This window comes from Parasteatoda tepidariorum, chromosome X1 (genome assembly GCF_043381705.1).
Source record: "Parasteatoda tepidariorum isolate YZ-2023 chromosome X1, CAS_Ptep_4.0, whole genome shotgun sequence".
Lineage (NCBI taxonomy): Eukaryota > Metazoa > Arthropoda > Arachnida > Araneae > Theridiidae > Parasteatoda > Parasteatoda tepidariorum.
In genome coordinates, this window is record NC_092214.1 from 26,813,522 (window position 1) to 26,824,174 (window position 10,653).

The following is a 10,653-nucleotide window of genomic DNA, read 5'->3' on the forward strand; positions in this document are numbered from 1 at the left end:
TAACTGATATTGGTCTTCATAACCTATTAGTCGTATAATCAATAGAGTTAAAATAAATATTCAATTTCGCCTGAATAATATTTGTTTATATTATGAATAATATTAGTTTATATTAACTAAATATGTTTTTACTCATAATTCGAAAGCAGGAACATATTTACTACTTTAATGCATACTGAGAATTTTGACTACAAATATAATAACTTTCAAAGCTTTAAATTAGACTTCTTAAGAATTAGAATTAAAGTTTTTAGGACTTGAAATAAATTTACATTCTTGAATGATATTAGTTTTAATAACTTTTGACTAACTAAAAAAATAATTACGAAAACGAAATTTAAACAAAAATTAACAGTAATACATCGCAGTTCACGGAGCGATAAAGTTAATTAATTAACTAATTATTAAATTTGCATGCATCATGCAATTGAAACCGTTGAGAAACAATTAGTAACAGTCATAATTATTAAGGTTCATCAAAAACAGTATCATAAGAAAGTACTACCATACTTTTACACACATGAAACATTTAATCCATCACAAGATTTAAGTGCTAAAAAATTTCATAAGGAAAAGTTTTGCATGAATGCATTGATGCATTTAGGTAGCAAAAAAAAATAACAATAATTAAATAATTACTACTACAAAGCAAATCGCGATTTTTGTTTCCGAGCCTTTAGGTTAAAGAAAACTCGCTGAAAAATATTGTTATTTTAAATGCATAAGGAAATATTAAAATAACTAATGATTTTAAAGTTTTAATTCATTTTCCTCGCTAATGGAATATAATGCAGAATGAAACTCCGCGTGTGTGTTGTTAAGCTTATCTAAAATTAGATAAGCTTGTTTATTTTAGACTCGTATTCTACGGTTGAATGATTCGATTCATTCGATTCTAGTAATGTTATTACAAAGTTATACCAAATGTTTTAATCCATCGGGATTGGTATTTATAGGAAATATTAATAGCTCATCTGTTGTTTGAGGAAACTGAAATTTCATTTAATTCTTGAAACTTTCAAAGAAGTCATATCTCTTCTTTAAATTCAAGTTTTACAATCCATGTTTAATACAGTGCACATGGAGAGAAAAAATCTGGTAAAATTACCATAATGTTATGACATTTCTGGTAAAAAAGTCATAATTCTGGTAAGAAAAAATATTATAGTTAAACCATTCATCTCGTTATTTTTCCTTTCATATGGTTACGGCATACGCAAAATTCTGGTTTTTAAATTTTAATTCTTATTACCACAGATTTAAAAATAAATACAAAACAGAAAAGTAAACTTGAACGAATAAATAGTTTTTGTGCCATGCTCTAAGGTATCATGATTAAATTACCAAATATTATCGCATATTTTAAAACCATATTTTAATGCTAGTTTTAGCAAAACGATTACACAAGTTCTTCGGCAAAAATTTAAGAGGTTTTTGGTGTTCCTATGAAGTTAGAAACCCGATAAATTCTACCATATTCAATTGGTTTTGACTATGTCACGTTTGCAAGGAAGGATGGAGGTTTTTAAGACTATGACAATTTGTGACAAGAGGAGGAGGTAACAAAAGATGTCATTAAAGAAGAGGGGGTTACGAAACCAGAAGATTTAATATTTTCATATTATATTTCTTTTATTTACTTTTTTTAATATTTATTCATTTTGAAAAGATAAAAATATTTTTTTCTTAGGCTTTGTTCCGGATGATTGATTTTATTTTGTTAGCAAATCTAAGTTCATTAAAGTATAAATTAGTATTAGTTGAAAGTTTGGAATTAAAAGGAAATTTCATAAGCCATTTACACTTAAATTGGATCAAATTATGAAGCGTCAAAAATACTCAACGCTCTCAAAAAGTGATTTTTTTTAATTACAGTACAACACAAACGATAAGGACCGGATCGGCCTCATCCGTCATCCAATTGTTCTATAGTTTAGAATTCGTCTGAGTTGATTTTTTTTTCTGAAAAAGTTTTATGTACCATAAACATTCACGAGCAAGTTAAATGCACCATAAACATTCACGTGAACGTTCAAATATATGTGCTTGTAATTCGAAGTGATATTATGCAGTAAAAAATTAACACATTGCAACACATTGGTTAAAAGGGTAAATCATTGGCTTTCTAACTAAGCGCATTTATATTATCTCCATTACAAAACTATTGATTTTAATTGTAATTAGCATAAATTATGAATATACTTTAATTCCAAAATTAATAGTTAAAAGAAACTATTTGAAAATGTTATTTTTGATTTAAAAAAAGTAGTTTTTAGTGTAATTAATGCCATATTAAAACGTTTTTAAAGTAAGATTAAACAAAAAAATGACAGAAACACAAATGATTCAAAAACAGCAAAAAATTCAAAAACATACAAATAAATAAAAACTTGGCAATTGTCCAATCGATTAATTAGCTTTCTTATAGAGAGTTGAAAAAAATTTAACAAGCAAGAAAACCAATATTTTATGGAGCTATAGTAAAACTCGCTCAATTGAAGCATATAAATAGAACATCAGAATTTGAAACGGAATATCATGTTCAGCTAGGATTTTTTTCCATTTACGCATCGTATCAATTTTATTTCTCAAAAATATCACGGTTGGCTTAAACTATTTATTTACGTTATTTTATAACTGTTAATATATTTTTACGGACCGTCAACCAACTGTCACAGTAAATAAAATTAACAATGGAATTTTTTTTAAAAAAAAAAGACTTGTTGTAGAACTATCTCTTTAAAAAAATTTGTAATGAAGAAGAATTCGAATATTTAAGAAGTATTTAAAAAATATTGACGGTAATTAATACTCAAATTGTAAAGAGACAATAAATGATAAAATTGAATTAAAACAATTATGACTAACTTAACTAACTTTGAATTATATATGAAAAAAAATTAGGCATATTTATGGAACTTGATTACAATTTGGATGATTGATTTATCAGATCTTGCTTCGAGATTAACAATAAATTCAGTTGCTAATCGATAGCTGTAAATTGTAGCTAAATTTCACTATTCGCTTATAATCCATTAATGTATAATAACAATTTTCAATGAAAAAATGAAACGGTTCCTCATGTACTTTTTTTTAGCAAAGTTTAATATGACCTTAAAAGTTGCTCACGTTAGAAACGAAGCACACTTCATTTTTTAAGAATTTAAAAAATTGTAAATAATGTTTGTTTGTTTAAAATATAGTTTTATAAAATGCGGTAAAATTTAGTGAATGTGATAAAATCTGGTAATTTTAAGAGTGTGACAAAAAAAAATTATTCGGTTAAATTGATTTTTCAGTTTTGAATTTTTTATTAAATTTACGGTAATATGTGAATTTTAAGGTTGATTTAGGCAGTTTTGAAAACCAGAATTTCCTGTAAGCCGTGATCATATGAACGAAAAAATTACCAAATGAGTGGTTTAAATGCCGTATATTTTTGTTTCATTAACCTGAAATATGTTGCTGTTTTTTTACCAGAAATGTCATAACCATAAAGTATGATAATTTTACAGACATTGTTTTCTTCGTGTAAAAATTAAATTTTGATTCGAGTTATTGCACGTAAGTAACTGAATTAAAATTAAATTTTTTTTCAATATGTCAGTTGCAATTTTACATTTCAAACAAGAAGAAAGTTGCCCATTTCGAAAACAAAATTATGTATTTAAAATGCGAGCAAAATGTACCATAACAAACGGCTTTTTAAGTTCCTTTCAAAAATAAATCGATCAATGAAATAAATTTGATTGCAATATGGGAACGATTTATAAGTTTTTGCGTCAAGATGAACAGCAAATTTCATTATTGATCACAAGCCATTGTTTATTGTTATGACTCCATTTTTCCCTCCAAACCTTTATTTCATAGTAGTTGAGATCATTAACTTGATCATATAACTTGAGATCATTTATGTAGTTCATTAAAGCTTTGTATGATCTAAGTTTTAGTTAAATCTATTTTCATGAAATTCGCATATAACTAAATTCAATAGCGAGAAAAATCACTAAAAGATCTTTTACTGGAATCTTGTTGATTAGTGTAATCAGAATTTGATTTCGGCCATCGACCTTGAAAGGATCATTCTCGAATATTCATAGTTTCATTTGAAAAAAAAACTTTTTACAATTACACAATTTTTATCGTTGTAAACTGCTATGATCCCCTTAAATCCAAATTGACCAAGAAATTTAACTCTCCGACCAAAACTTGCATGAATGTTTTTGGACCTGCATAATTCATTGATTATACTGTATACTGTTATTTTATATCAATTTGTACTGTACACAATTCATTTAAAGATTTAAGATGATTCAAAGGTTTACAAGCATGATCCCAAAATAAGCAACTACAGTCTTCGTATTTTAAAGGAAATGGAGGAAATACAGTGAACTCGAACCTCCGTTCTGTTTTTCATGAAATCGACAGATTAGTCCTCACTCTTTCAGTATGTACCCATCTACAAGGAACTATTTAGCTTCATTAGGTGGTCCTAGTTTGCGCGATAAAATTCTGGTAGTTTAGGTAAAAACAGTTAATAAACTGTTTCTTGCACAGTTAACAATTTTAATATCATCTTATTAAATGGCTATTCGACTGTTTTGTTTGAATATGGTAAAATAACAATTAAATAAATTGTTATTTAACCATTTTTCCTGAAGAATTTCTAGCAGTAAGTATGGACGATTCTGCTATATCTGTACTTTCATCAAGTGTCATTACAAACTCGATACTACTTTTCTTTCTACATATTCAGTAAAAAGTATAAAACTGAATTATAAAATTTACCAAATAAATGATTTCAATGAAATGTTTCAAGATAACATCATAAAATTGTCAAATTTTATCACATTTACCAAATTTTATCGCATGTTTTAAAACCATAATTTATTATTAATTTTATCAAAATCCTTACTCGAGTGTTTTAGTGTTCTCATACAGCAAAAAATATGGTAACTTTTATTACAGCTTAATAGTTTTGACCATACAATTTATCTTAGTTTAAGCCCCTACACATTCAATATTGCAGCTTAATGAATTAGAATTTTTCTTGAATCATGACACACGTACAATGACCACTGTTCATGATGACTTAAAACTTTTTTTATTTCACATTATACATGAAAAAAAAACTTTTTTTTATATAGATGTTATGTGAAGAAAGTAACAATGAAGTGAAATGCAATCGCTTAATGATATTTCTCACAAATTTATTCTAAATATTTCCAAGCTATCCTTTTTATTATCTGCTTTGTCCCAACTAGATCTATATCTGTTTGAGATAGATAAATATTTTTACGAAAAACAATGAATTGTCATTTTTTCATCCTTCGTTTTATTGTCATATAAAAGTTATAGCAAATGTGACTATAAAGAAATAATGCTAGAAAAAAAATAAATCATTACACAAAAAGTTGCTTTTTTTCTCACGTATTTAGGACAAAACCATATTAACACAAGTATAAATTAAATAAGTTCTTATTTTTTCATACATAACAAATAAGAAATTTTAATGCAAGTTAATTCATAACTAAAGCAAAGGCCAGAACCTGAGAAATTAAATATTTTTTGAACAGAAAAAGTATTTTTTATTTAAGTTTTAATCAATCACTGTTATTATACTTAATTTAAAATTAAATTGTTGTCAGAGTGATAATTATTGTCAGAAAGATATGGGACTTCTAAAATTTTGTATTCTTTTTAAATTCTAGTTGATTTACGGAGTAACAACGGTATTTATCGTATAGTAAGCATATGTATTGTTTCTCAATTTTCATAACAAAAAAGCGATTAACAGCACCAAAAGAAAATAACTACTAACAGTTTAGATACAAGTTTTTAATCATTTTCCAAGTAGCTAAAATTATTTTTTGTATTTGAGAAATTGTAATGCTACTTTTGTTTGAAATAATTAAAATTCCTTGTGAAATGATTGATTTATAAATAATATCGGAAAAGTCAAAAGTATGCTCAATAGAGATAACAAATTAACATTTAAAGTCATATTCAAATTAATATTTTATTAATATTTTATTAATATTTTTAATTTACTAAAATTTGAAAACGCTTTTGAAACCTAGTGAGTCGTAAGACTAGAACAGAAATCGGAATCGAAAATATCCATCACTGTTTGATTGCCAGAGAGAGAAGACGGAGAACAATTAAAAATAGCTATTAGTAACGCCTTCAAGTTTCATACAGGAATGCTGAGGGGATAGAGCGCTTGCCTCGTAAAAAGGTGACCCGGGTTAGAACCCCAACGATGGCTGGTGGATACGAGTTCCACACCTGACTTACAATGACCACAGTGCTAACGTATAATATCCTCAGTGGTAGACGACGGATCATGAGTTAGAGTCCCCTTGCCATCAGGCTAGCCGTGAGAGGTTTTCGTGATTTTACTCTCCATGTAACGCAATTGCGTGTTAGTTCCATCAAAAAGTCCTCCACAAAGACAAATTTATCTCAATACTTGATCCAGAAGCTCTCTTGTCTTCTGTATTGGGTTCAAAATTACAAGGCCTGGGAGTTGAACATTAATCGTCGTTAACTCAAAAATTAGTTCAGCTGTTCAACGACGATTATAAAAAGTTTTTTACTGTCAATTACTGTTGTTTTGATGTTTTTAGTTCCATCTTCTTGTGTGGTGATTCGTTAGATTTTAATAACTTTTTTTTCTTAAATTCTAATTTGCGATCAATAATGTTCATTTTAAAGAGAATTAGGACTCATCATACGGATCGAAAATTACAAGGCAAGCCAAAACCAGAATTGTCATCATACGCCGTTAGAGCCTTCTCCCTATTATGGAATGGTTGAGTATGCGAGTTAGTACTGGTACTTTTATTACTAAAAATTTCCTTAATTTTATGTTTCCTAATAATTATTGTCAGGAATAACTGCTTTATTATACTTTATTTATTTAGCAATTAACATGCAGACCATGCCTATTTTGGCCGACACCTATCTTTATATAACTAACAAACTAACTCCCTGGCATTACAGTCCATGTTGGACCATGGCCTCATTAACAATTTTCCTCCAAAGTCGTCTGTCTCTAGCTCTTTGCTTCCAGTTTCGGACTTTTAGAGTCTTAAGATCTTTTTCCACCTCGTCAAACCATCTTTTGACCGGCCTTCCTCTTTTCCTTTGACTAGCATTACCCCTTGAATATCTTCTTAGTGCCTCTGTTTTCCTCCATTTTCTCAAGGTGTCCTAGCCATTGAATTCTCTTTGCTTTTACATAATTTATTATATCTTTTTCTTAAAAATAGTCTTGCAATTTAAAAATTGTATCACCTTCTCCACCGATCACCCTCTTTGACAGGTCCAAAAATAGTTTGAAGAATTTTTCTTTCCCAGGTAATCAGCATTTTTTCTTGTTTCTGGGTTGGAGTCCACGCCTCAGATCCATAGATAGCGGTTGGTCTGATTATAGTTTTATAAACCTGAAGCTTTGTTTTTCTCGTTATTACTTTTGATGTTAGCAATCTCTTAAGTGCAAAATAACTGCGATTTCCAGCATTTAGTCTTTGCTATGATATTATGCCAGAGATTAATCTCTGGCATTATATCATTGCTTTCAGTGACAACTGAACCCAAGTACTTAAATTACCTAACTCTCTCAAATTTTGTCATTTCATTGATTTATAATTCAGTGTCTATATCCGTTCCCCTACAATCCATTATCATGTATTTGGTCTTATCACTATTTATTTCTAAGCCAAAAGGAAACCTTCTTTAATTAAGTCTTTAAAAAGGTCAACAAGTGTATCTTTATATATAGGAGCCTAATATTACATCTGAACTGTCCTAAACATTAAATCCTTAAGGCTGAGAATTCTTATTTTTTTAATAGTTGCCGTAAGATAAATAAATTAATATCTTCAAATCATGTTCTGTTTGGTATTTTGATATGCCTGAACTAAACTCTTGCAGCTAGCAATAGTTACTAACAATAATTTTTAATATATAACTGTACCTATGAAACATATTATCAATGCTTATTTGGTTTTTAGCTATGACAATATATTTATTACTATCTGAATAAACAAAATATTACTTACAGAGCAACGCAATGGGCTGCAGTCACAATCCATTCTCTATTCAAGATAGAACCTCCACAAATATGAAAAATGCGTCCACTTTTCATTGATTTTCTTTGTAAAGATACCTGAAATGAAATACACGGGTAAGATATTTGATCATTTACAGCACCCGGTTTCTTTTAACTTACCTATTTAGAATTCCAGAAAATTAATCCGAGTCTTAAAAGTTCAAAAAATTTCAAGAACCTACCTTAAAATTTTTGTCTGTCTTAAATTGCATCTGATTTGAAAAGACTTAAAATACTATACTTTACCTGCCAAGGTATTTCGCCATCATGAACATCTCTTCCTCCAACAACTCTTTCTTCTGCTTTGTCTGCATTCCCCAAAGATTCATTTGATTCGGGTAATCTTTCATCAAGTTCAAATGATTGTGGTTGGTTTTCTTGATAATTACTGCTTGTTACAGAACTCGGAAAAATTGGTTCTCGGTGCAAAAATGTAGGTAATCCAACACCATAGCTCATTAGATTCGAAAGACCATTGGTTTTAAAGACTGAGTTTGAAACTCCAGGTATCCGGTGCGTGTTGAAAGACATATCGTTGGTAAAGTAAGATTTTCCAGCTGGTTGTTCGTTATATTGATTCTGATGTTCTGGTCTGTGGTAGAAAGAATACGTTTCTGGTGTTTTCCAAGAATAAAAATCTTTTCTAAAAGGAGGTTGTTCTTCCCAATCTTTTTCAGTGTCTAAATGGGCCGGTCCTTTGCGCAGTAAATGATCGAAAGGAGTGTTCAATTTTTTCATTCCAGGAGCTTTGAAGTATCCTAAATCAAATTTATTATAATTTATAATTATTATTTTCATTAATTATTTTTTATATTATAAGAAGACATTTTAATACTTCTTTATATTCAAACGTTATACACAATTGTATTAAACTATTATCCCGATTTTGCTTATTGCAAAAAATTGTAAAGAACAATAATTACAACATTTATAACGTAGTTTACCTTTACAAGCATAGATTCTGAAAACTTGATATATTTTTAATAGTTGTCTCAACCAGTGTTCTAAGTTAAAAGTTAATTTATTCGCTTAATAAGTACATAAAAATCAGTATTTTAACAAATAGTATTTTAAAAAATATTTTTTTAATTACAATAACAGTTTTCACCGTTAATGAAAAGCACTGTTAATAAAAACATTTGAAGTAAGAAAAATTATCATTTTATGTTTAATTCAGAATTGTATAAAAAGTGAAAGGTTGTGTTACATTTAAACATTGCAGATTGTTAATTTTGGAATCATAATCTATAAATTTTGAAGTTTGAGTCATTTTCTTTCATACCTTAATTGAATAGATACAATAACTTAAGGTTATTTTAACTACATAATTGTGGAAGTTTCAATAGCATAAAAATTGCATCCTATTTTTTAACCATTTATTAAACATAATTTTTTTAAGAAAAAATCAGAATAAATTACTCATAAGTAATTACATATTTATTTATTCATACATAATTAATTATTCAAATATTCATTAATTACAGCTATGTTAAAGGAATCAGTTTAATGTATATTCTAACATTTTTAATATCTTCATTTCATTTCAATTATTTTTTATGTTAATCATGTAACATTTTATGATTTATAATTTTTCTGTGTTAAAACATAATTTCAATGTCAATTGCATACTCTTAGTTTTTCATTAATACCTGACAAACTATTTACAAATTTTTTGAAAATTATAAAAAGTATGTTTCATGACAGTTATCGTTTACTGATATTTTTATTAAAATGTTTTCATTTATCATATTCTTTTATTTATTCAGTTATATGCTTTTACATAAGCGTTTTTAAAAATTTTTAATGCTTATAAGCTAGTGACATATAAGCTAGCTTTAGTAAAAATTATCAAATTCCATCAACAATAAAATTTCATAAATTATTCGAATATTTTAAAGTGCTTCAAAAGAGTGCTCATTATTATTTTATGAAATAAAAATTACTTTTTAATTAATTATAATTAAAAAAAATTTAGCATATCCATACTCCTTCCATAAAAAACTCATTAAGATCAAAGCATCAATAATTATAACATCCACTTCTTAATTAGTAAATCCATTTGATCTTCTGTTTTTTTTAAAGCAATTGCTAAAAAAAGTCCAGTTAATCTCCAAAAAAAAAAGTCCCATATTGTACGTACCATCAGCGAAAGAAAGAAATCCTAAGATAAAGACGATAGAAGAGAAAGTTCTTAAAGTTCGCATTGCACCGGTCTGTTTCCTCATTTTGATGAAAAAACGAAAAGTATAAAGTGTTGGAAAGCTTTATATGAGTGTTGAAGTTGCGACCTGATTGAAATAACCTCTGTCGTTTATTCTCTGGGTACGAAAGGGAAAGCTAACCTACTTCCTTGAGTTGTTTCCTGAATGCTCATTAGAAAGCCGCACATGCATTTTTGGCTTTTTTGGTGTAAATGATTTGTTTAATGTGGACCAGAACTTAGATATCGGTCATTACCATCTCATTCAGAAAAAGAATAATTCAAATTCAAAATACCACAAATTTTAGAACGCTCTTTGGTTGGACTGTTACGAAAA

At 28.0% G+C, this 10,653-nt stretch overlaps 1 protein-coding gene across 1 annotated transcript in view; it reads right to left on the reverse strand.

Moving 5' to 3' along the window:
* The window catches only part of LOC107440325 (trypsin-1), a 29,992-nt gene extending 19,614 nt beyond the window's left edge, over positions 1 to 10,378 (reverse strand). Inside the window, exons 1-3 of the mRNA XM_016053222.4 lie at positions 10,257 to 10,378; positions 8,363 to 8,874; positions 8,067 to 8,173 (exon numbers count right to left, since the gene is read on the reverse strand). Of these exons, the coding sequence (XP_015908708.1) occupies positions 8,067 to 8,173; positions 8,363 to 8,874; positions 10,257 to 10,341 (704 nt within the window). The 5' untranslated portion in view covers positions 10,342 to 10,378. The remainder of the gene's footprint in view (positions 1 to 8,066; positions 8,174 to 8,362; positions 8,875 to 10,256) is intronic.
* Between the last annotated feature and the right edge of the window lie 275 nt (positions 10,379 to 10,653).